At 43.5% G+C, this 26,887-nt stretch overlaps 1 protein-coding gene across 1 annotated transcript in view; it reads right to left on the bottom strand.

Moving 5' to 3' along the window:
- The window catches only part of RAPGEF5 (Rap guanine nucleotide exchange factor 5), a 196,377-nt gene that overhangs the window by 99,442 nt on the left and 70,048 nt on the right, over positions 1-26,887 (bottom strand). The window contains exon 7 of the mRNA XM_054726573.1: positions 19,078-19,126. Coding sequence (XP_054582548.1) covers positions 19,078-19,126 — 49 coding nt within the window. The remainder of the gene's footprint in view (positions 1-19,077; positions 19,127-26,887) is intronic.

Raw genomic sequence — 26,887 nt, 5'->3', positions numbered from 1 at the left:
TGGATCTCAATCAGCATCATAGAGGGACTCTCCAAGGGCTGGTGGACTCTCACCACAGCGCCCTCATCATGAAGAAAAGACCCCAGTCTCTTCCAACACCGAGACAACATCATTTTCTTGGAAATACTGAAAAATTATGACTCCAAAAATGCATTTTTGGCCAGTGGTTCATATATACTAGTTGAGAACAAAAACTCAATTTATAGTGGCCTTTTTAAGGATTTATAATTTCCCCCATGAAGTCTCACGTATGAAATCCATAGTCAGCTAAAAGGGAGTGCTCTATGACCCTTTAGTACGAAGATTAATGTCAAGGAATAACTAAGGAGGCAGTTTCTCTCCATGTCTCCTACTGGTGCGGCTCATGTGGTGGGAGGAGGAGGAAGCAGTTATTTAGATTTCTGAGCTGAGTTTTCTTCTTTTATCTGATCAGAATAAGAGTGGGCTGGGAGAGATTTCCTCTGCAAATATTGATTCTGGGACAGTTCCCTCCAGGGTAACACGTACACGGGAATGACAGCGCCTGGGACCAGGGAGGCTCGGAGCCTAACTCTGCCAACACAAACCATTTCCTTATCTCTCAACCCACAGAGTCTAAAAGCAAGAAAAGGCCTTTGAAAATAACTCACCACAACAAAAGTCACAAGCACAAGATCAAAAAGCATATACTAGTATTTTGAACAGTGAACGTGAGAGCCCACATGAGAACTAAGAGTGTATGTGGATTAATTAGCTCTAACTCACTGAAGAGCACTTAGTTTAAATGCCCCGGGACAAATGACAGCCTCCAAGAACTGAAGGGCTCCCCCGATATCACTTTCTTATTGCCTTGAGGAATACAGGTATTTTCTCCCTTCCACTTACTAGAGCGATTGCTAAGAAAACTCTCCTAATAACTCCACTAAAAATGTTATTTTAACGCAAAGGGGATCAATGTCCTTTCAAAATGATGCTTATTTAATTTCTGCTGATCAACTTTGTACAAGTAGGAGCCACACTAACAATGAAGCACATGATGATTATAAATCACTGGGGTGACTACAGTTGTTAACAATCGAAATTATTATTTTCAAAATCAACCGAAACTATTATTTTTTTTAAATTTACAAACCAACCAAAAATTTCTCAACAGTTAGCATTTCGAGTCTCAATGTGACAAACCAGCAAACATAGTTAAGAAAAATAACTGTTGAGTATTTTGCCAAGAATTAAAGTTTCGTCAATACTACAATCTTTCGCCTGTGCAGCATTGACAGGGAGAAAGCTCTTTCATCAGGGGGTCTCATCTGATGTTCCCACAACCTCACGAGTCGGGCAGGTAACGCCCCCAGTCTATAGATGACGTTAAGTAACCTGTCCCCGTCCTCCACACAAAATGTGTGTATCTGTGGCAGTCAAGTCTGCCTGGTCCAGCACGGAGCAGAACAGTGCTGGTCAAACTGCACATCCATTGGTGTGGACCTGCGTTTCTTTTTTCTTTGGTTAATCCTCACCCACGGATATTTCTCCAGTGATTTTTAGAGAGAGTAGAAAGGAAGGGAGAGACACACAGAGAGAAACAATGATGTGAGAGGGACACACTGATTGGTTGCCTCCCACCAGGGTTTGAGCCTGCAACCGAGGTACGTGCCCTTGAACCCAGGAGGGATCCTTTACTCCGTGGGCTGACGCTCTATCCAAACCAGCCAGGGTGGGACCTGTGTTTCTGTTCATGTCTTTAATGAAATAGAACAGAATGCAATAGAAAGAATATAAAACACTTTAAAAAGCAATGCATCGCCACTGGTATGTTTCACAAGTGTGTACAGGCCAGGCGCTTTTGCCTGTTCTGTGGTTGTGGACACAAAAGTGTTAGGAAAACACAGAGGTGTTTCTGGGCCACAGGAGGCAGGACCCAGTTCCTCATTATCTAAATACCAGCTATTTTTTTGTACCATTCCTGGAGAAGGGCCATAATATTTGTTTTAGGAAGTCCCTCCACAACGCACCACCCACACTCAGCAGGCGGTACATCCCCTGTGGGATGACATAAAAACGAGCCTGCGGCAGGAAGTGCTGATAGAGCGTAATCAATGTTGGTTACCAGGAATATAATCACAAGTGCTTCAAAATGCTCACATCTTTTCTGTTCTTTAAAAAGTAAGGGAACCCTGGCTAGTTAGAGCCCACCCACCCACCGAAGGGTCCTGGGCTCGATTCCTGCTCAAGGGCAGATACCGGTTGCAAGTTTGATCTCCAGCCCCTGTTGGGGCATGTGCAGGAGGCAACCAATTGATGTTTCTCTCTCACATAGATATTTCTCTCTCTCTCTCTCTCTCCCTCTCTCCCATCTTCCTCCCTTCCACTCTCTCTAAAAGTCAATAGAAAAAATATCCTTGAGTGAGAATTAGAAGGGAAAAAAAAGGAAAAAAACAGCAGTTGCAACCTTCACCTTATGACTCTCTTTAGTGTTAAAATCTGAAGAATAGTGGTCAGTGTTCACCATGGAGATGAGCCATAGAGTATCAGAATCTGGCGCATCCAGGGCTGCTGGAACTTCCTTTGAAAGCTGACCTACGACCACTTTATCTCTGTCCCAACAATCTTTTCTCGGCCCCAGTCTGTTCCAGCCTGTCAGCTGAATGTGAGACTGTTGTTTTTAAACTCTCTTTTCTTGGTCCTTATCACCCGTGAACCCTCTAAAGACGCAAGCTTCCCGCAGGCTATTTCCCGGTGATCTTATCTGTTCCTGGGGTGTCAACTTGCACCATTATATGGGCGATTCCCAAATCTGTGTCTCCATCTCTTCCCTCTTCCCCGAGTCCCAGGCCCACAGCTCCAGTTACATGCTGAGTGTGCTCATTTCGCAGACCATCCGTATCTGCCGTGCATGAGCTGCTGTGACGAGTCCCCTGGCACAAACTCTGTCCTCAAGGAGTCACCTGTTTAACACAAAGGCCTGACATCCATGCAGCGCCTTCGAGGCAGCCTGCACGCCGCCTCCTCCTCCTGGGCCTGGTGTTTCCGGTGAGATCACCACCAGCATTGCCCGTTTTTCCTCTTCCTAGGTCCTCGCATAAATCTTCCCCTAAATCCTGTCACTTCCACCTCTGAGGTGTCTCCATCCCCTTCCTCCCTGCCACAGGCACAGCTCATGACCTCACCCCATCACCTGGCCAGCCTCTCCCTCAAGCCATTCATTGTCCACAGGTGCCCAGGCTCTGCTAACAAAGGCCAGTCCTACGGTGGCACCTCCACCTTCAGACTGCAGTCTCTCCCCACTGTGGGAACCGAGACGCACACAGGGAGACCAGCGCTCCTGGTGCAGGAGGGATTCGCCCAGGGATGCGCAAGTTGAGCACCTCAACACCGGGGGTCCCCACTTTATTAAGAAACACTGGCCAACATTCAGGCTGAAGCTCACCAGGCCTGGAAGGCCAGGCCATCCGGGCTCAGACTCCATCCCCAGATGCATCTAACAGGTATTGTATTTATTTCATACAGAAATCGAGTTAAATGAGATCATATACCTGCTATCCCCAAATGGATGTTTACTTCCCAGTGATGTTTTAGGACAGGTACATGGTTGGCCTTTTCCTTAGTCATATTCCTAGTGTTATTATGTTATCCTCATTTTACAGATGAGAAAACTGAGGCTGAGCGATGTGAAATAGCTTGCCCAGAACGACACGGGAAGAGGAAGTCAGCGGAGGAGAGTGTCAAATGCCCGGGTCTTATTCTTCATCTGCTCCAATATGCTATGAAAATCTAAACTGTCTAACTTCCGAGGGGAGGGGTGGGATGGGAAGGAGGGGCAGGAAGAGTTTAACCAAAGAACATATATACTTATATGCATAACCCATGGACAGACAATAGGGTGGGGAAGGCCTGGAAAACAGGCGGGAGCGGGGTGAAGGGGGGTCAATGGGAAAAAAAATGGGGACATCTATAATACTTTCCAATAAAGATACATTTAAAAATAAATAAAACAAACTGAACAGCAGTGAGACTGAAAGACAGAAAACTGGAGGTTTATTGTAAACAGTCTAAGAACTGACTTGAATTTCCTACTAGGCCTTCAGTCTCTTGGAAAATTAGGGCCACAATGACCTACTCATCCTACATAGCCCTTTCCCTTCCAATGCTCACCCTGCTTCATAACCCATGGATTTACAGAGAGAAAATAAATGCCCGCTGCACGAAAGAAACGTATTACTTTTATTAACATGTGAATATAGGTGCGCTGATGTCCTGAAAATTCACAGCTCCCAGGCAACATAAAGAACCTGTCATGAGTAGGCCAACATCAGAGGTAGCTGAAAAACGGCCACCATCCCCATCAGATTCCCCACGCCCTGCACACGTGGCTGGAGGCAGCTGGAGCCACTGAGAACGGCCTGGCTGCCTTCCCGCCGCTGCTGACCGCAGGATTCATGCCCCTGAGGCAGACAGAATTCCATTTCAGTTCCATGTCTCTGTCTTATAGCAGAGACCCTCCCAGCTCCCTTTCCTTCCACTTCTTAACAGGTTTTCACATTTAATACACGTCCAGTCCATGGAAAAGCTGGTCAACAGAGAACAATGATAATGTGCATCCTGTACCAATTCTTTTCATTAGACCAGAAACATGTGCTCTGTAGGCCAGCGCAATCAAGAGCTAATCCGTACTTGTCCCAAATAGCCCATTTGTTTGCCCTTCTTATAAGGAAACGCACCAGAAAAACCCCAAGCAAGTTCCCTTTTAATGCAAACATGGCTTGTACATGATCCAACTCAAATAAAACCTCAATAAAAAAATCAGGTTAAGCTTAGCTATCATTTTTCTTCAACGTTTTTTACTAAGAAACAGAAAAGCTTTCGTTTTCTAAGTGCCTCTCAAGGATGTTCTGGCGACAGGGCAGGTTAGGTCCATCTGCTGAGGTCACCCAGTAAAGACAGCAGCAGTGATGCCCAGACCCCGCAGGCCGTGCCTTTAAACAGGCCCCGGTGTCCTCTGCTCCTCCAGATGCTTTCTCTCAGGAATCCACATTTAAACAATTTTAACTCGGGGGGTAAAGAAAAGTGATTTCTGACCCCAACTATATGTGCCAACTGAAACTGTAAGCTCTCTGCCATCTCATTTAACTTTCCTAACCCCTCACCAGCACCACCCCCCCACCAAAAAAAAAAAAAAAAAAACAAGCCACAGAGCTATATGCCATCAGCTCCTTTTGTGTTGTTGTTGTTAATCCTCACCTGAGGATATTTTTCCCATTGATTTTTTTTCCTAAGAGAGTGGAAGGAACTGGAGGGGAAGAGGGAAGAGGGAGGGAGGGAAGGAGAGAGGTAGGGAGAGAGGGAGGGAGGGAAGGGAGAGAGAGAGAGAGAGAGAGAGAGAGAGAGAGAGAGAGAGAGAGAGAGAAACATGGATGGGGAGAGGGAGAGAGAGAGAGACATCGATGGGAGGAGGGAGAGAGAGAGCGAGGAAGAGAGAGAGAATCATCAATGTGAAAGAGACACATCGATTGGTTGACTCCTGCATGTGCCCTGACTATGCCTGGGGATCCAATCTGCAACCCAGGAATGTGCCCTTGACCGAGAATCGAACCTGAGACCCTCTGGTGTGCAGACTGATGGTCTAACCACTGAGCAACTCCGGCCAGGGCCATCAGCTCTTTTTTGTAGAATAAAAATGAGCCTCTGGAAGCCACTGAGTCATAGCAAGTGGCTATGGCAGAACTGAACCTGAGTCTGTGGATTTGGTTTTCACAGCTACACGAATCTGCCTCTGGGACTGCAAGCCAGAAAACGCAGCAGGTCAGGTGTGCACACAGCAGGTCAGGTGTGCACACAGCCAGTCAGGTATGCACACAGCAGGTCAGGTCTACACACAGTAGGTCAGGTCTACACACAGCAGGTCAGGTCTACACATAGCAGGTCAGGTGTGCACACAGCAGGTCAGGTGTGCACACAGCAGGTCACGTCTGCACACAGCAGGCCAGGTGTGCACACAGCAGGCCAGGTGTGCACACAGCAGGCCAGGTGTGCACACAGCAGGTCAGGTCTACACACAGCAGGTCACGTCTGCACACAGCAGGCCAGGTGTGCACACAGCAGGTCAAATCTGCACTGACCCCCTTGTCAAGTAAGGTTTTATGGTAGGCAAGCATCTACATTTAAAAAATAACATTACAACCTTCTGCCACTCATACGATGCTCTTCAGATTTTTTTGTTTGAATTTTCAGCAATTCTACTGCTACATCTCCTAACATGACAGCGGGATTCCTGGCAGAGGAACCATCAAGAACTCCCTGAGAGACCTTGTGTTTGCAACTACTAGCAAAGGATTGGTTCAGTCAATCAACCAATCAATCAATCAATCAATGGAGGGAGGCAGACCAAAAGGAGACCAGGAAAGATTTGAAATTTTCCCTGAACCCTCATCTAAAACTAACCTGCTAGACCTTAAACGAATGTCCTTTTGTTACACATCTGGCATCCTCCCTACACTATTTCTAGTATTTGACCTTTGCCAGGTTACGTCAACTCACCGAACTTCAACTGTATTACTTGCCAGAGGGGGTGATGATAAGCACTGGCCCACAGACAGCGTGCAGAAGAGAGGGTGGATGAACGTGCTCAGTCAAGGAGCTACTTTATAGTACGAAACACGGTGACGTGCTTTTTACTTCTGCATTTCATCTGTGCATGGGAGCATCTTTCTAATCGGACCCACCTCCTACTGGGGCAGAATGGAAGACAGGGGATGTAAAAACAGAGTCATTACTATTTGTATTCTGACACCCAAGGCAGAACATTGTAGCAAGACAGGCTGGAAAGGGCAAAAGCTGTCGAAAGACGTTCCTTCCCTCCGCACATCAGGAGCCAGCTCTGGGAGGCTCCGATCTCTGTCCCGCTCTCCTGGGAGAGCTGAGCCAGGGTGTCCCCTCAGGAGGCAGTCAGGACAGCTCAAGGCTGTCCCCAGGTTGCTCCAAGTGGACCTCAGGGGGAGATGAGTAAAGAGGCAGCAGAGATGGGAGGTCCGAGCCATGGACCCCATCTTCCCTGGCTGGGCTGGGCTGGGCTTCAGCTCTGAGCCGGTGAGGACCCTGAGGCCGGGAGTGGAGGTTCAGGCCCAGACTGAGCCGTGGCACACAGAGGAGACTGCCTGGAAGTCTGCCCCAGCTCGCCGGGGGCCCAGCACACTCACAGCAGATCAGCAGTGAGCACCGTAAGGCTGGGGGAGGCCAGGGCAGCCGCTTTTTCCTGAGTTGCTTTTCTCTCCCAGGATGGGAAGTTTGCAAGGAATCAAGTGTTGTTTTTTTTGTTTTAATATATTTTATTGATTTTTTTACAGAGAGGAAGGGAGAGGGACAGAGAGTTAGAAACATCGATGAGAGAGAAACATCGATCAGCTGCCTCCTGTATACCCCCTATTGGGGATGTGCCCGCAACCAAGGTACATGCCCTTGACTAGAATCGAACCTGGGACCCTTCAGTCCGAAGGCAGATGCTCTATCCACTGAGCCAAACAGGTTAGGGCTCAAGCGTGTTTTTTTTTGTTTTTACTTGCCCTGGAGACAAAGGCCAGTAAAGCAGCCAACTCTCATCAAGAGGGAGAGGCTGGCTGGAGCCTGTGACAGTTCACAACCCCAGCAAGAGGCAGTGTGTGTGTGGGGGGGGGGGGGAGGGGGCAGCTGGGAAGTCCCAGAGAGCCTGACCCCGCCGAGATGGGCCCCTGACCGCCCCTGAAAATCCTAAGGGGCAGCAGGGACTAGCACGGGCACCCCTGCAGAGCCCAGGGGAGCCCAGGCCACGGTGGGCTCCAGCGACCTCACATCCAGGAACTGAGAGATCCCAAAAGGAGGATTGAAACCAGGCCCAGGCAGGAGCCACGTTCTGAGCACACCATCTTTCACAAAAACAGCTAAAATCGGGAGCAGCTAAACCGCTGCGCGCTGGCAGCGGGAGCAGCTGTGCGGACCACAGACAGCCCAGCTGCTGGGAACGAGGAACCCGGCATTCCCATCTGCACTGCAGTGTCGTCAGTAATCCTGAGGACCTGCCCCATTACCGTTTTTGAGTATCAGACCAAGTGCTTTAATGGCTCACAAGACAAAACAATCTTCTAAGATCAGCAGATAACAAGCTAAGCCAAATATGTTTGGGGAAAAAGTTATGCTACAACACTGGCTATTAGCCAAAGCTATTTTTCATATCATCGCCCAAGGCTCTGAGCCATTGTTTCCTCTCACATAAGTGAAAGGATATGTATTTTGGATTTTCAAATAAAATAGACAAAATGGAGGCTATTTTGGCCCTTTATCCGGGCTTTCTTCCTGACATACCAGGGTAATAAAACTGCATTAGGGCAGGCCCCAGGGAACTGCCCTTGGAGGGGCCTGGACCATTCAAGTCAGTGTGGTCTTTTGATGAGACGGTCCAGTTGGTTACACGACTAACCCTGGAATTGGCTGACTCGTGCAGGCCTGACATGACCAGCAAAATGAAGCAACTTTAATGACTTGGATGTAGGTACACATGCTCAGCCTGAATTTGACGCCCGCTGTTCATGTCAGTGACAGCGCTGAGAGGACTGGAGGGTATGAGGGTATGAGGTCCCAGGGGCTAGCCCACAGCCCAGGGGTGCCTCTCCAGCACCGTGAGGCCTGAGGACGGGCGCTGCCCCTTCCCGGACCAGACAGGGCAGTTATGCCACCTCCTGGGACCACAGGCTGCTGGGACAATGCCCACCCCCTTCCCTCACCCATCTCCACTGTCAGCAAGAGGTGTCCTGGCCTGGGCTTATCGACACTCTCCCCTAACGCCCCCTAAATGAAGGATGGGGGAGCTTGCTTTCTTACCAATTGTGAAAAGTTTGTGTGTGCTGCAGAAGGAGCCCTTTAGACAGAGGAGAAAGTCCCGCTCTTAACTCCACCATCGGAAATAAGATCTAGAAATGGGTCTTTTAAACACACAAAAACAAAACTGAAAATCAAAAGGAAGAAAACGAGAACATATAAAACTAAGTTGGCCATTGGATCTGCAGGCTTTGCGCCCCCATTGCAGTTAGAGGGGAGGAAAACTGGCAGCATTTCTAAAAACTACCATCTGTTCCTAAGGTTATAAAGATAACCCCAATCTCAAACGTGTCAGTCATTTCTTCTACCAGAAAACAATAACAGGATAAGGTGTAGACTTCCTCAATCGATCTTAAGTCTTAAAGCGAATGCTTCATTTTTATTAAATGTTTGCATTTTCAATAAATAGAAGCTAGCCACTTCCTGGCAAAAAGAGAACCAGACAAGCCTTTAGTTCTATTGACTTGGGATTTGTCCACAATTTACAAGGATATGGCTTCGTTCAGGTGCAATTATTTGGAGCCAGGGTTAAAGTCACTTCCCTTTAACCTCCCACCCGCCATGTCCTCCTCCTAATTTTAATGTAGAAACCTCAGTGAGAATGTTCGCTTACTCCCGAGTCTGCCCACCAAATAAAACCTGGTAATAATTCTCTTACTTTATAAAGCTTTTACTGTCAATGCCATGAGAACTTTGTAATAATTCTGTTATCATTCCTATAGGAAAATCTCCTTTCAGGTAGAGAAACACTGAAAAGTTAGGCAGTTGTCCAATAAATGAGTAAATAGCAAAAGTATACTATTTTTCATTCCCCCTACCCTGCTTAGTTCATTAGCACAATACCCTTCATAAAACACCAGCTGTGCCCAACCGGTGTGGCTCGGTGGTTGAGCACTGACCCTTGAACCAAGAGGTCACTGGTTTGATTCCTGGTCAGGGCACTTGCTGGGGTTGCCGGCTTGATCTCCAGTAGGAGGCGTGCAGGATGATTTCTTTCCCATCAGTGTTTCTATCTCTCTATCCCCTCACTTCCTCTCTCTCTAAAGATCAATAAAAACATATTTAAAAAGACACATAACACGCACACACAAATCACCAGCTGGCTCCCTGAGATTGCAAATCACACAGACCTTGGCATGTGTTGGTGAAAGTGGGCAGCTAAGTCACACGGGGGTAGTGGTTATAATTCAGATGCCAGGGCCTCCATCCACACTTAATTGGGGGGTTGGGGAGAGCAGGGCAGGGATTAGCACTACTAACAAATACTGCAGGGAACTGCTTTGCAAATTCGACCTGGAGACCACTGCTTTGGGGAAACAGTTTTATTTAGTTAAGGAGGAGTTTTGATATAGCTTTAGAGAAGGAGAGCCAGGATTATTTTTAAAAGTATGTATCCATCTTCCTAATCTCCAAACAAAACACTTATGTCAGAAGGTACTGTGCAGAATTACACAGAAGCTGTTCAATGGGAACCTTCTCTGACTCCAGGGTCAAAATTTCTATCACCAATCTCATTCCAAAAAACAGATTGCAATCGCTGTATTAAAATGAAGTCTTTTTATAAGCTATCTGAAAAACGCAAATCGCTAGAACCACAGTTTGTTTAGCCCCCTTCAAGGAAAATGTCTGATTCAGAAACGATCGAATATTAAGTGTTTATGTGTCACTTAATGGAAAGACTAGTATGCGAAGTTAAATCTCACTTTTATGAAAACAGCATCAAGGCACTCTGCAGAATTCAGCTGAATCCAAAGGCAGGCTTGGCGTTATGTACCAGGGAGCGTCAGTTACTTCTACCCACACACACTGTGTTCATGTCATTTTCAGTTTCACTGGGAACGGCTCCACTTTCATGGCTGTTTATACAATTAGACGTTTAATGTGACGAATGATGGACAATAGCTGGGTCATATGGCCAAGACAAAGATTTCCCCCGATAGCTCTTACCCCTCAATACGAAGGGCAGCGGGAATGTTCCCAGGGGTGTGTGTGAGGGGGCGGGGGTTATGTGTGGGAGAAGAAGGCCTTTGGAAGACTTTTACTTAGGAAAAATGTCAATGAAATGAAAACAGCTCAGAAAGCAAATCAAATGAACAGCAGTTACTACTCCTAGATTCAGATCGAATGGGCAGAGATGATTAAGAAGGGCAAAGCTGCCCTTGCACTTGGTGTTGAGGACTGAACCTAACCTCTTCCTTTTATAAAAAACTAGTAGCCCATTTGCAGGAAAAATCCTGCAAGCGGCCGCTATGGCCTCATGCGCTGCTGCTGCCGCCGCTGTTGCAGCCATCGCGCCTGCACCCGCGCACCTCTGCCACCCGCCCCGCCCCACCTGGGCTTTCCCTCTGGCAGTCATCTTGCTTTCTGCTTCCCCTCACCCCCCGTCTTCCTTCTAAGTTGTCTTCAGTCTTCACTCCTCCCTCCCTCAGCGTATGCAAATTAACCGCCATCTTTGTTGGGTAATTTGCATACTTTCCCTGATTGGCTGGTGGGCGTGGCTTTGGATGGTGGGTGTGGCTTGGGCGTAGCGAAGGTACGGTCAATTTGCATATTACTATTTTATTAGGTAGGATGGGAACAGGATGAGGGAAGCCAGTGACTTTCCAGAGTGAGCCCGGGCCGGTGTGGGAGTCAGAGTTCCTGACTACCAGCCCAGGACGCCGGATTCGGGTAGGAGACTGGGCTCAGCCGACGGCAGAATTTCCTAACTTTATAAAAACAGCATATGGCCAGGATTCTTCTTCAGGAAGCCCAGAACCTGAGCCAGCGGCCTCGGAGGGGAAGCTGCCCCGTCCACAGTGTGTTCACGACACCCATTCGTTGCCTCAATCAGCTAATCAGCTCAACAAATGCAAAACCTACCTCATGAAAGAAAGGGGCCCCGATGGCATTGCTGGCTTCTGGTGTGGTGCCACTTACCCAGCAGCGCGGGGACAGGGTAGCTCCACGGACAACAAAACACTGTCCACCCCGGGGAGCTGGGATGGGAAGGGACTTAATTTGTGAGGGAAGTCGAGCCCTGCCAGGAAGTTTCACTGTGGAAAAGGGGGCACCTGGGAGATCTCTGTGTTTATGCTTTGAAACTTAAATCAATTTAAATATGAATTGCTCTCCTTTCCTGTCATTATGAGAAAGAAGTGGAATGTGGGTTTCAGATCTCTGGTGTGCAAATGGCCATTAACTTTCATCTGACCTTGGGTGCAGAACTGATATTGCATTGACGCACAGGGCACACTCATGACACTCATTTCGCTTCCTCACAGAAAATAGGTTCCCAGGAGCGGCGGTGCTAGAAGCTGCTTTTCCGGCGAAGAGAAACCACGATCCTCCCTTTCACGCCTTTCTCCAACCTCACACCCACCCCCTGCTCCAGACCCCGGGAAACCCATTCTCCAGATGGCAACGTCGATGAAACAGGCAATAAGATGTCAGAGTCTGGATGATGTAAAATCACTGTCCTGGACCACACAGACCCTGGCCTGGGAGCCCTCACAACCCTGGGTTCAGGGGCCTTCAGTGCTCATTCTCCTTCGCAGTATCTGATTCTCTAAAATAGAAACAAAATCCCATTTTGAGCAATAATTACCTTCATCTAATCAGCACTGCATAGAGCCACCGAAACACGCTGCAGCACGTTTTTGAAAGCGAAGGCCTCCAAACCTTCCATTCTCGAGAATACTCTGCTGTGGTTATAATGCTTCACCTCCTTGGCACAACAGATTCAGTTACTATCTTCATAGACACAACCATGTCGAAGGATGAAAATGACAGTCATCTCGCTTTGCTTCCTAATTCCCTAAATCCCGAACAATCCTCAGGGTTACAGGAGTCCAACCAACTTCCTGCACTTGCTCTCAGCCCTCTTGCTGCCCAGGAGCCATCAGGGCAAAGGGATGTTCTTTTATAGCACGCCATTGCATGGTTGTTTATCATTTCGACTTAATAGCTCTAATTACAAAAGACAGTGTTGTGGGATTTTTTTTAAAAAGAGGCAATTTTCTTTGTATCCCAGTGGGAGAGTTAGGAAAATTTTACAGAGCATCTGCTGCGTGCATTTTCCATTGTTCCTGGCCTTTACGGGTGCTATTATTTTCTCAGTTGTAGGAGTTTTACATTTTCAAGTATTACTTAAGTTTACACTGCACTGGGAATTATAGTTTCAAGACTCTTGTTATGGTCTTATGCCATTAAAATAAAAAAGGAAGATACAACCTTTCAACCACTGAATTGATTGCTGGTCAGTAAGAAGCAGCGTCGGATGGGATGCGAATGTACAAAGTCTGTTAGCAAGCAGGGGAAGAACAGTCTCGGGAAATGTTAGAACAAGAGGCTATTATAGCACCAGAGAAGGAGAGATTTTACAAGCTTCAACAATAGGCATGGTGTCAGACAGAGCCCTCTCTTCCAGGGAAAACATCCTAGACCATCGATCCATCAGGGAAGACCAGAATGCTGTTGGTTATTTTAGGAGAGAACACTTGCTACTTCTTTCCTCTTGGTTAACAAATGCTAAATGCCACATTCAGTGGGGTTACAAGGCAATCAGTATAGGTCCCTGCTGACCACATTGGGAGTGGTGGCCGCTGGCCAGCTCAGCGTCCAGGAGCTGGCAAAGGAGAAGAAAAGGCAGAAACCAAATCATGTGGAAATACCAGAGAGAACAACGTTAAGTGGTTGAAAGTATCACTAAAAATTAAGCACAATATCTTAATTACTTAAAATAGAGTCAAAGACATCTGCCATTTTAAGCTAGTATTCTTTAGCTCAACCATTCATGATAAAAACACTCAAAGATTAGAATTTTAAAAATAGCTTTTAAGAGTATTTACTTTTTTTTTCCAATAAAAAGTTATCACAGAAAAGCAAAGGGTAGAAGGAGTTTGAGATAGCAATGATTGTACTAGCATGTGAGTCTATCTTTGCTGGCCCCTAATTTTATTATTAACATCTACTCTCAAATCCCATTATATTATGCAGTCCTCTACATTTGAGTGATGTGTTTACAAAAGCATAAGGGTCAAGTCCAACACAGTGCAAATGAAAAGAAGAATCTGTCAACTAAAAATAAAAAATAAAAATTTAAACTGATAAGAACAGATGCCTATCCTGGATCTTAGTCAAGAATCGATAAAACTAAAAATCTGGAGCACCATAAAAACCAGAGCAATTCCATACATGTAATGTTTATTTTTTCCTTCTACATGTGCAAAACAAAAGGCCTTATTTTCTACTGTTAAAAATAACCAGCCGATCTATTTCATTTCTCATGACAAAGACACACGAAAATCTTCTCTTTGGAATGCTTCTGCCCTGAAGGAGAATCTCTCTTGTCAATTGTGTCAGACCTCAAACTTTAGACAGAGCTTCTTGTCAGCATTCCCCCATCTTATATACACTTAAGAAGGGGGCTTAACACTGCTAAAATCTCCTAGTAGGTGCTATTGGTGACCAGTGATTGTTACTAACAGTGGATCTTAAAAGCTGGGAGTTTCAGCAGAATACCAGGGTCACAAAAGATGTTCCACTTGCCTGGAGATTACAACCAAATGGATTTTTTACTAAGATGGAGCCTTGAATCATTTATATAATTTATTGATTGGCTGTTACTTTCATTTCTGTTTGCCTGGTGGGTCCACCATGAATGCCAGACCCAGGGACAGCCTCCTTAAACGTGCTACACACAGAGTTCAATGTATGCAAACAGTACTAGTAACCCGGCTGTTGAAATCACACAAACATTCAAATGCCTCGTTAAGCTTGAATACAGGATTCAAGCCAAGATGATGAAACAAGAGAATGTCTGAGGCTAGGAGAAACAATTTAACTCCAAAGCAAAACATTGAAGGCCCCCTTATCCTTTCTAGCCCATTAAAAAGAGCATTTCGCCCATTAAAAATAAGGGAGATAGATCAACCAAAGGACTTATGTGCTTGCATATGAGCCTAACCAGTGATCACGGACAACAGGGGGTGGGGGCATGTGTGGGGAGGGGTTTGGGATGGGAATGGGGGGGATGAGGACAAATATGTGATACTTTAATCAATAAAGTAATTTAAAAAATAAATAAATAAAATAAAATAAAAAAATGGGGGGGGGGGGGGGCGATAAAGAAAAATAAATAAATAAAATAAAAATAAAAATAACATGTATAGCCGGGCCGGAGTGACTCTGTTGGTTGAGTGGTTGGATTCCCGGCCAGGTCACATATCTGGGTTATGGGTTTGATCCGTAGTCCAGGAGCTTATGGAAGGCAACCAATAAATGTTTCTCTCTCAAATCAATGATCTCCCTCCCTCCCTCTCTCTCCCTCAGCATGTCCTTGGGTGAGGATTAAAAAGAAGAAATACATAACATTTATAAAAAGCCAAAACTAAATGCAACAGATAAACCATTTTATACTCTTTTATGTTATATATATTTTAATATGTCAAAGAAACAATAAAATATATTGGTGCCAATCAATCCCCTCTCTGGTTTCCAGCTTTTCTATCATTTTCACCTCAAAGAGTCCTGTGTAAAATATTCCTAGGGTTGTAACTCCATTAAGGATAATGAAGGTAATGAATAAAAATATTCATTGTTATGATTAAATGTTAGAGCTAGAAGGAATCTCTAAAGTTAGCATATCCTATATAACCCTTACCCCCCAAGACACAAACTGGAATCACGTTGCTAAGGTTCCAGAGACATTTAATGGCACAAACAGAAGAAAACCCTTCTTTCTTTTCCAAACATCAATGTCCTAGGTATGTAGTTTTAAAACATCTAAATAGCCATGGGCTAAGCAGAGAAAATGAAATAAAAAAACTGCCAAAGAGATTTACCAATACGAGGTCTCAGGTTTTCCAGAAGTAGAAGCCCACCACGCACAAGGTTCCTGTGATCTAAAGATGACAGAGCTAAAGTGCTGTGGCTGGGAATTCCCTGGAAAAGGGAAGAAACATCTCCCGAGATTCGAATTAGCCAGCATTAGCAGTAGAATTAGCAAACTAACAAAGAGAAAGACAAACAAGGATATCTGGGCTAATTTATAAAAATCTTGTGATGCCTTAAAATGCTGTTCACATTCACTAGTTAGCAGTTAGAGGAGAAACTGTTTAAAGGTACATCCTAATGGTCTCTGAGAAGATTACAACCAAATGGACTTTTTACTAAGCTGGAGCCTTGAATCATTTATGTAATTTATTGATTGGCTGTTACTTTCATTTCGGTTTGTATGGTGAGCTGAAACAAAACAAAACAAAAAAAACACCAACTTCTTCTTTATACGAATTCTTGTTTTAATAACCCTTTGCAGTAAGACATAAATCTGGCAGGACCACCTGAGCCCTAATGAGTAGTTTTACTGCAAGATGTAAGATATTAGGGTAATCAATTCCTTCTGTCAAGCCACAGATGTACCAACTATCAGTTTAAGACTTTTTATTAGATGTTTACCAGCTTTTTGCTTCTTCTTTAAAAAAATAGTTTTAAAAAACTATAAAAAGCACACACAGAAAGTGCCACTCTGCAGCTGGTATGCTTTAATCTTTACCTGAGATCATGCTTAGAGAGAGGGAGAGAGAGAGAGAGAGAGAGAGAGAGAGAGAGAGAGAGAGAGAGAGAGAGAGAGAGAGAAACATTCATGTGAGAGAGAAGCATGATCAGTTGACTTCCGTATGTGCTGCAACCTGGGTATCTGCATATTAATATATACTACAATATCTACAAATGAATAAAGAGATGTCTGAAAATATATACAAGACAAGAGTAATAGTGGGGAAAACTCATAGACACAGACAATAGTGTGGTGATTACCAGAGAGAAATGGGGGTGGGGAGGTAGAAAAGGGTAAAGGAGCGATAAGTGGTTATGAAAGGAGACTTGACTCGGGGTGGTGAACACATAATACAATATACAGATGATGCATTATAGAATTGTACAACTAAAGTCTATATAATTGTATTAACCAATGTCACCCAATAAATGCAATAAAAATGAAATTAAGTTATTTTTAAAGGAGTAATAGTGGTTATCTTTGTTGGTGACATGATGGATGATTTTTCAATTTCTTCATACATTCATGCATTGCCAAATTTTTTTCAATGAGCATGCTATCCTATAATTGTAAGAAAAATAATTAAAACTATTTTATTATGAAAAAGAGAAGTAATACATGCTTATTGTATATATTTTTCCACTGAACATTTTACTACATTAATTCTTCAAAATGTAACTTTTAAAGCTGTTCAACATTCCATCACACTGATCTCCCAATTTTACCATTTCTCTACTATGGAGGCTTAAGGACTGTTTCTAGTTTCTTATTGTTAAAAACAACAGTGCAATAGATTCCTTCTACATGAATCTTTACATGCCCCTCTGGTTATGCCCAATAGCTGGAACTCCAGTTATGCAGTTACTGGATAAGAGTCAGGGATTCTAGAATACCGAAAAATTGCTGTCCTAAGACACTATAAATTCATGTCCCCATCATTAGTGTATATGTGAGAGACCATTTCACTCTGTCCCTGAGAACTTGCCAAAGCTGTGTTTGCATGCCAAGCTCCATAAATCAAACAAGTAACAAAAACAGACTAACTTCACATAACAACACATCAAGGCACAATCAAGCTGACTTCACACCAGTCTTCAACTTTGCACCATTTAACATGTATGGGCCTTACTCCTCTTCGTTTCCCTTCACCTCCTGAAAGTTCAAACTTCTTAGCCTGTCAATCAAAACCTACCTCTTTTCACCTTGTTCATCTGGCTCCAGCCACTCTTGCCTCCTTGCTGTTCCTCAAACACATTTCACACCCCTCTGCCCAAAAGCTCTTGCCTGGATCCACAGAGCTGACCCTCTCACTGTCTTCAGCAATTTGCTCAGAAGTCCCCACTCCCCACCGACGCTGTGTGAATTAGCACCCCCCTTCTCCAGCCTCCCTGTCTATTGATTTGATCTGTTTTTCTCCAGCACTGACACACTATGATTTTTTTATTATTTTCCCAACATTTTCTGAAATTAAAAAAAAAAAAATCCTCCAAGGCACTGCCATCCCAATTCATAAAACTATAAAAGTCTGTCTCCTTATCATTATAGGAACCAAGATCAGCTCTAGCACAACTTATTTCTAAGCCCTCCCTCCTGCAATTGTTATACTGATGTCTTCTCCATGTTGGCCTCTGCCCATGCGAATACCCACAGTCCAATGCTGCTCTCCGAGGAGCTCCGTCCACTCTGCCCTCTCTGTGCAATAACCTTCCCGCCAAGACTGCTGCTCTTTGCATCCTCCTTTTCACCTTCACAGCACCCAGCCTCTGTGTCCTCTACGGCAGTCAAATCAACAAAGATAAGTTTAAATATAATCAGATAATTCCTACTAAGGTGTGTGTGATTCAGTAAGTAACTGTGAGAAAAGCAAATTCTTGGATTTGCTTACTGGAAAAAAAGAAAGATATAAAAATAAATGTATGGCTTGTGTTCTTAAGACATTTCCATTCCACTTATTTCTTCGAATTTTGTCATCTCTTTTCTTTTGTCTTAGTCTTTCCACCTGAAAAGTCTTATCATAGCTTGCCATTATCTAAGAGCCATCTATCTCCCTTGTGTTTGTCATTCCATTCAGCACTGACCTCCTCCCTCGGAACAGCAAAGGATGCCTCCTTCTGACACTCCTCCTCCCTAAGCAAGTGTTCTTCTACCTCAGTGAGTCTCCATTTCATATTGGATGTCAGCCTCTCCTTCAAAATGCATCTGAAAGCTGCCTTTCCACATACCAATTCCACCACTTGTTCCCCACAGATACTCGGCAACAGATCCGTGCGCTCGGTCCTACGTAAAACGCCGGCTTTTAGATGTCATTTCACACTTAAGTTATTTTCAGGAGTGACTACTTGGAGATAGGAAATATCTTTTCAAAAAAGACAACCTTGGTGTTGTTTATTCTCCTCTTTCAAATTATAATAGACAATGCAACGTGTTTGCTTTCTTGTGTTGTATACACAGACTTCTTCATGACTGCAATGAACTAAAAACCTCTTTAATTTCATTTTTCCTTGAAATTTAAAATAAAGGCAGCGAATTGTTAAAGAACCATTTGTGACAACCTGTGCTATTTTGATGGTGGGATAAATTATTTTTAAAACAAACAATGGTACTTTTCTGCATTCTACGCCAAAACTTCCTGAGGTGCACTCAGCTGCTCACTGCCACGTGATATATGAAATATTCCCTCAGAATGAAAACCTTCCTTAGGTCCATGAAAGACTACTCACCAGACTTCTTTGCTTTCAAAGCAATGACAGCTGCTAGCTCTCTCTGCACCTAATAAAATAGTAAGAAAAACATCAATTAGAATAAGAAAAATGTAGATATCAAAAGCGGTACTTTGTTTTTGTAGATATGCAACCCAAATTCAGAGCTATAGCAATCAGAACTAAATATGCTGCCACTTTTTGGGTTTTTGTTTGATTTGAGTAATGTGGAAAAACCTCTGCATAGAAATTTTAAGCTAAAAAGCTGAAAGAATCATAGTGATCTACTTCAATAAGAAATTAAGATGGTTGCCAGAATGCATGTATCATGAAACATTGGTATTTTTGCTATACTTACTATGGGAAGAACTTCAAAAATATAATTATCAAACACTCAGAAATAATTCAGATAACAAATGATTAAAACAGGCATATATGTTGGCAAAGATAGAACTATTATTTATCTCTCAAAGATTCTAGCTTATACAGAAATCCTACAACAATTAAGATGGGTGACCCTGGTTTAATGGGACCTCTGCCCAAACACAATAAATGTTCATTTGAAATCTGACAGGTTTCCAGCCAACAGTTCAGAAAATATGCCACAAAAAAGCAAGTGCTACCAAGTCACAGGGTAGGTGAAGTGGGGGTAGACAAGACAAACTTAAAAATCCTAAGTGCTGTAACACCCCCCCTTATTTGTCCAGATTTTTGCTTGCTCATTCTCTGTCTCTCAACCCCACATATTCGAGTGCTTAAATCCTTTCCTAAAAGCCTTCCAGAAGAGACAAAAAAAAAAAAAAAAAAAACAACAAAAAAAAAAAAGTTAACTACAATCACTTTCAAAGAAAAAAAAGTAACGAAGATTAACTTTGGGAAATCTGTGTTGGGCAGCAATTAAATATTCCATAACAAGAAAGCGCATGACCCTACAGGACACAGTCTTTGAAGCTTAGCAGTGTGTGTCTTCAGGTGTGTGGAGGTGGAGGAGGAGGAGGTGGAGGTGGAGGAGGTGGTAGTGGTGAGTTTGGAAGGGTCCTGATAATGAATTTTAAAGGGAGAACATGGAAGTTCAAGGTTAAAGAAGATTTGCTGTTGAGATTGGTTTAATCTGTATTTTTTTACTTGTAGGCAAAAGTAGCACAATATGCTAGACCCTGGGACTCCACCTAGGGACCAGGTTCACGGTGGCCAGGGCATCCTCACCGGGAAGACAGCAGCTTCTGTGGCACTGCTCTGCGGCCTTGCTTTCCCTGGCTGGCAAGACCCAGTGCCATTCAAAAGGGCATACTCTTTATCATGCTAAGTGAAATGAGTCAGTCAGAGGAAGACAGGTATCACATGATGCACTCGCATGTGGGATCTAAGTAACAAAATAAACTGATGAACGGAGTGGATCCAGAGACATGGAGGCATGGAACAGCATGCGGAATCTCAGAGGGAAGGCTGGGAGGTAATCAACCAAAGACCTTGTATGCATATATGCATAACCCATGGACATGAACAATAGGGTGCTGAAGGCCTGGGGCGGGGGTGGGCCAGAGGGGGTCAATGAGGGGAAAAGGAGGACATATGTAATACTTTCAACAACAAAGAATTATTTTTTTAAAAAGGGTATACTGTTGATTTAGCTGATTCTTTGATGCCTTAAAACTTTCTCCAGAAACTTATACAGTAACTAGTGGCCCGGTGCATGAAAATCGTGCATGGGTAGAGTCCCTAGGCCTGGCCAGCGATTTGGGCTGATCAGGTTCCCTGCCTCTCCACCTCATCCTTCCCTCGATCCCTCAGTGCCCTACCACTGCCGCTGGTTGCCCAGCATGTTCTGTGCCTCCCCCGGTGGTCAGCGCATGTCATAGCGAGCGATTGAGCTCCCGAACTCCGGAACTCCCAGTCAAACTCCTGGAAGTCTGAGCTCTGAAAATGCTCACGGTAGGAAAATGTGCAGTTCAAGACCATCCAGGGAAAAAGAGGGCTGGGGGAGACAAGTGATGCATGGCCATAGGAAAGCCTTCACAAATACGTAAGCAGGCAGTCAAATAAAAACAACTGAACAAAACATCCATTGTTGCATATTTTATATTTTAAAGTTGTTAATAAGTTTTATTATAGTATCACCATCTCTTTTCGGGATTGTGCCCCTTCACAGTGCCACAGATATTCGGGGTTGGGGCCAAAATATGGACCATAAACATTCACTGGGATCTTGTCAAGGCTGAATGATTTTATGACACCCCCCCCCCCCCCACCACACACACACACACAGGAAGATCCCACCATGGCTCAGTGACTGAAGGGAAGCAGGAGTGGAAAATGATGCTTGTGGTTCGCTGCATTTGCTTACAGAGGACCAAAGTCCATACCTGACATTCTCTTCATTGGATCTCAGCTTTTCTTTCTCTAACTGCAAATAAGGCGCGGAATAGAACTAGCTCAGAAAAGGAAACTATTATATTCCTACCATTGAATGACATGACATCTTTTCGCGGACTTGGTGGGGAAAGAAAGGAGGAGTGGGAGCAAGAAGCCAATCTAGCACTTGAGGGGGAACTGGGAAGGTGATGAGAGGGGACAGTGAGAACGGACTGCACAGGTCAATTTAGAAGGCACCTACACTTCTTCTTCTTCTTTTTTTTTTGAAACATAAAGTAAATGAGATCACTCTAGACACTGAATGCCCTGCATGTCCGCAGTCTGGGAGGATGGAAGAGTGTTTTTTGCAGGGCGGGATGTAGACTAGCTTCCACTACCCCAGGATGGAAAAGGTTTCCAGACAAAACCTCAGAGGTAGGTTATTCTTCAGACAAAACAAACCACCTGGTACTGATCAAGCAAAATCACCAATGAACTAAGATCCTACTATGAGCTCCTATAGCTTCTTCACAGCACTTCCTTTCTTTTCCTAGCTACTGGCCATCATTTCATCATTTCCAATTGTCTGACTAAGGCCTGTCTTCTGGATGGTAGGGACCTGCTTGTCCTTTTATGGTATAGCCCAGGGCAATCAACACTCACTCACTGACCCACAGGAGGCGATGCACAGGCAGCCTTTAAAAGGACATAGGGAGGATGTAGGGGAGAGAAAAAGCTGCCCCAGGGAGGACAATGAGAATCAAAGGAGAAGGCGTATGTTTGCTCTTGTAAATATCTGTATAGTGAATAATTAAAGGACTAGTTAGACGTATTTCGAAAATTCCCCTCTCCCCTGGTAACCCATCAGAAACATGTTGAATTGTTTGGATTTTCTATCTTCCATAACCAGCAGGGCTGTTCACAAAATAGTCCTGAAATTTAACAGGCTCAAGAGCCTATCTTGTTTCTAGCATTCTGTCTTCTTTTCTCTCTGGTACTTCAACAGTGCCTCCAGCCTCTACACCTGAATGCCCACAAAACTGTGCAGCAACAACACCAAGACTCAAGAGGCAACAGAAAGAGTCCAATGCAGACCCTGGGTGCCAGGGAGCACCTCTGTGGGAAAGGCCAACTGAGAAGACACGGGCAGGCCTCATGGAGCAAGAGGCCCTAGAAAACCAAGTGAGGGGCTGGAGAGAATGCAGGTCATCTGGGGGAGGACAGACCAATAGTGGCAAATGTCTTAGCTGACCAAAGCACTGTCCTTATAAATCAGTTTTGAGTAGAATCACCAATTCACACATTTCCTAAAGGTCTTTAGTAAGTCTATTAACTTTGTCAACATTTACATTTTTGGTGCCATGATAGAAATGTTTTAAAACAGAGAAGTTATTTTCTAATTTCCTACATTAAATATAAGAAGGAACACGACCCAGTCTTCTTCCCCGTTTTATTCCCAAGTAGACTTCCTCTTAAACCTCTATAAGATTTTAAGTTAGTAAGGACTTTAACCACCCTAGGAAAAACACATAAATAAATATGCTTCTTAAAGTCATCAACACACTTGCAGATAAGATACAAACTGAGCAGTGATGCTGGATAGACTCTCGTCCTATGAATACCCATCGGCCAAGCGGCAGTTTTCTTTGTTCCGCAGAAGCCTGTTTTCCTATCTCCAAGTTCATTATTTTGTTCAAGAGCTAATGTTGCCACAAATCTGACACATAGATAATGCTGCAATACCTGTTCATGTCAACCAATAATTGGAAAATTAAGAAAGATATATAAATATCTGTCTAGACACCACGGTTCTCCACCTAATAGTTTATTTAACAAATTGCTGTTTCCCCAGTAATTGCTGTCACCACATCAAAGATGTGTTTGTTTAGCATGCTGCGAAGACAAAACATGCTTACGCTTACACAAATATATCAAGACTAGGGATATTTTTAAAATCTTTTTATTAACTTTTATTGTCGTCACTGTTAAAACCTTTTATATAAACTTGTTTTGAATACATACAGATATGCCTATTAATTTTACTAAAAACATTGTTGCCCATTCTAAGTAATCCAATTTCCATTGTTAACTCATACTGTGCTTGTGATCATCTGAAAACTATCAGATCTTTTTAATGTGAACCTCTGTCCAAGCAGATGCATGTCCATGTAGCTGACTTACACAAGAAACTTAAAAACCTATAAGCAGGACTTTATTCCCACTCACTGTGCTTTTTGGAGGTAGGTGTATCAACGACAGCCTTATTATAACCAGAACACTAGTCGGGTCCCAGGTATCTCAGGGGTCTCCTATGTAGGGGTCTCCTACCTGTAGGGGGTAGACTCCTGTAGAAGCATAAAGGGATGTTACATTCGAAACACTGGATTGGGATGAATCCAGATCAAATAAGACCTTTGCCAACTAGAAAGTCTGTCTATAAAAATCGCTGACACAGGAGGGATTCCTAGGAGAAGAAGAGTCAGAACTCAAGATTCAAAAGCCTAAAACAGGCCAAGGAAACGTCCGTTTATTTTATGCCAACCTTGAAAGCAGTTCTAGGATTCCAGTGTCACCTGGAACTCGCCCTTAACGCCCAGAGGCCTCTATGGTCATTGCACGTGGGCTCCTCCTCCTCTGAGCCAGCAATGCTGTGTTTAGTCCTTCTCGTGCTTGGATTTTTTTTTTTTAACCTTCTCTTCTGCCATTTCTCTTTGACTTTTGCCAGAGTAAGTTCTTAGCTTTTCAAGGTTCATGGGATTCGAATGGGTACATGCAGACAATCCAGGTCTGTAGCTTTAATGATCTCTGATGGCCCCTTTTACCCGCTAATGTGATATTTGCAGGTGCTAATGAGGGGATTCATCTTTGGGGGACCAGTCTATCAACCATGAAACAGTAACACAGAGCCTCAGAGCCTTCCTGAAAACTATTCCTCAACACCTGCTCAGGGTCTGACAGGAACTTGCGAATAGAGTCTAGTTCTGGAAAACGATTGATCTGTTATGAAATCTTTACCAGTCTGCACACTCCGGAGTGCACATAATGAAGCCAGAAACCCTCAGAAGCAGTCTGACTGAGTTCTCAATTGCTAAACCACACAGCCGTGTTTACCAGTATTTAATGACTCCTGACCATTTAGATATTAAAATGTTATTTACTGTAACTTGTCAAGTCTCATTTCATAAAATTCTTCCAAAAAATTCTATAATCTAATCCTAAATCCCATTTGTTGAGACCTATTCAGTAACTATAATGTGTTAAGTGAAGATGATGTAGAAAATTGTTTTAAGAATCCTAAATTGTTATTTTTAATTAAAGTGGACTCTCTTTTTTTAAATCATCACTCAAGGATATTTTTTCCATTGACTTCCAGACAGAGTGGAAGGGAGGGAAGAGGTGGGGAGAAAGAGAGAGGAACATTGATGTGAGAAAGACACATCGACTGGTTGCCACAAGCATGCGCCCTGACTGCCCTGACAGGGGCTGGGGATCGAATCTGAGATATATGCCTTGACCAGGAATCCAACCCACCACCCTTTGATCCATGGGCTGACGCTCTAACTACTGACCCAAACTGGCCAGGACAAAGTGGACTCTCAGTGACTACTTCTGTCTAAAAAGCTCCATCTCCTCACTGTGATGATAACGCACTCTGCTGAGTGAGCCTGAAGTGCAATGGTGCATGAAAAGCGTTAGCAGAATGCCCGCACAAGGCAAAAACTCCAGATATCAGTCATTCTTAGCCTTTACCCGCTTCTCAGGTTAATTCACTAACATCTTCCCCATTTTACCCACACAGAAGGTCATCTCTGTGCTGTTTATAAGAGCAAAAGATTAAAAATTAAGCATAATATTCAAAAGTAGGGGAAATGGTAAATCATGAAATGGGATACGACAGATTCACTATAAATATCATAGGAGGTACTTTTAGCACTGAAAACTTATTAAGTGACAAGTACAGACCACAAAATAAAAGGGTCATTTTAAAAAATAAAAAATATACACATAAAAAAATAACCTAGGAAGCCATAAACACCAGGAGTGTTAATAAGTTATTTATGAGTGGTTTCATTAGGAGCACTTATCTAGTCAGAGATTTTTAAAAATTGTAAAAGTCTCTAAGTCCAAGTTAAACAATCCAGGTGTCAGGTACATTAGAAGAAAACTGCAGAGTTGAATCCACAGTGAAGACAGCTCACCACCAGGTTTACCACCAATTGACACAAATAGAGGAACAGATTTCACACTATTTCTACCCAGCAGTCACATGGAATTTCATTATATTCTAACTTTTACAACAAAGTAAAAAGACAGAAACATAAAAAAAATCTACCTTATTTCATCACCACCAAAAAAATTCAAGTAAATTTTCCTTTTTTTATATGCCTCCTGGTCCTTCTGCAATATGAATATGTGCTATATAAAGCTATGACATTGACTTAAGAATGCAAAATTACATTTCATTGAAGTAGCTGTAAGAAGTTTTATTTTAAACAAATGCACAAAGAAGCAGCCCAATATGAGATATTCATGGATCATTCTTTTAAAGCTCCTTTAATGTCCCTCAGACAGAATTTCACAGTAACACTTCACAAATGCATGACTGTCAATATACCGACTGACAGCTGAGTAGTATGTTTCTAATCAATCAAAAATGTCTATGTTTTCTATGTGTATTGCATGTCAAAATAATTTTCATATTGGGAATAGATATCCAAATACCATAGTATACATATATATGTATATATATACATGTACACACACACACACACACACACACACACACACACACACACACACTCACTCTTCCCCTTTTCACAAGAGATTTGTTGAGACACGTTTTATTCTTGAACGGGTTCTACACACTTACAGTGTCCAGAACAGATGCTTTTAAATAAATGTCCCCACAGTGCGCTCGTTTCAGTAGGCAAACAGCATGTATTATACTGTTCACCAAAAACTAAATTCTCAAGGCTGGAGTTAAAGTAGATTACTGCATAATCTGGGTAGATGCAGGTTTACTTGGAAGCAGAGATGATAACTGAGTCATTAATTTTAAAAAGTTGTGTGTGTACACCTATAATTTTGGAATTTGAGGTCTATTTCCAGGATGAAGAAAATCATTCTGATGTGCAACAGACATAGAACATATATGCATTTTTTAAATTGACAAATGATAGAAATATTCCATTCAGCTGTCTGTTCGGGTATTGATAATCACAGGTTTGGGAAGTGTGATCCCACCGGGGGGAGAGAGCACTCCACCAGGCCCGCAGACCTACACTCCACGGCCCAAGGCCCTTTGGACACTAATGAGCCCCACGACTTCTTAGGAAAAACAAGAACAAGGAATACTACACCAGAAATGTGCTTCAACTCCTCTGGTGCTTTATAAATGCTCCTTGAAACCAGATCTCTCTTCTAGGGTCTCACTTGACACTTTCTCTAAAAACTCAATCCACCTGGCCCTTCTCCAAAT

The sequence above is a fragment of the Eptesicus fuscus genome, chromosome 14, assembly GCF_027574615.1.
Source record: "Eptesicus fuscus isolate TK198812 chromosome 14, DD_ASM_mEF_20220401, whole genome shotgun sequence".
NCBI classification, from domain to species: domain Eukaryota; kingdom Metazoa; phylum Chordata; class Mammalia; order Chiroptera; family Vespertilionidae; genus Eptesicus; species Eptesicus fuscus.
This window is presented reverse-complemented; position numbering and strand designations above follow the sequence as displayed.